General features: G+C 44.0%; 1 protein-coding gene across 1 annotated transcript; it reads left to right on the top strand.

The window, feature by feature from the left end:
- On the top strand, nucleotides 1-348 carry LOC119628824 (uncharacterized). Its single transcript, XM_038012577.1, has one exon. It carries the CDS (start codon nucleotides 1-3, stop codon nucleotides 346-348), a length of 348 nt encoding a protein of 115 aa, XP_037868505.1.

The raw sequence follows: 348 nt of genomic DNA, 5'->3' as shown, positions 1-348 counted from the left end.
ATGGTGGAGCTGCTGCGACGTCTGGTTATAGTTAGCGAGGAAATGGGACTAAAGATCAACCAGTCCAAAACAAACATCATGATCGTGGATAAATACGGCACCCTTAACGAGAATAATATTCTTGGCCAATACGACATCGTCAAGACTTTCGTGTACCTCGGCTCGATTATTTCCAATAGAGGTGGATCGGAAACCGAAATAAGGCGACGCATCGGAATGGCCAAATCCGCTATGAGCCAGCTAAACAAAATATGGAGAGATCGAAAAATACTCAAGAAGACGAAAGTGCAAATTGTTGAGACGCTCGTTTTCTTAACCTTTTTGTATGGGGCGAGACCTGGATCTTGA

Source organism: Bombyx mori, chromosome 8 (genome assembly GCF_030269925.1).
Source record: "Bombyx mori chromosome 8, ASM3026992v2".
Classification (NCBI taxonomy): domain Eukaryota; kingdom Metazoa; phylum Arthropoda; class Insecta; order Lepidoptera; family Bombycidae; genus Bombyx; species Bombyx mori.
Note: the sequence above shows the minus strand (reverse complement) of the source record. Positions and strands in the feature narration are given on the sequence as shown.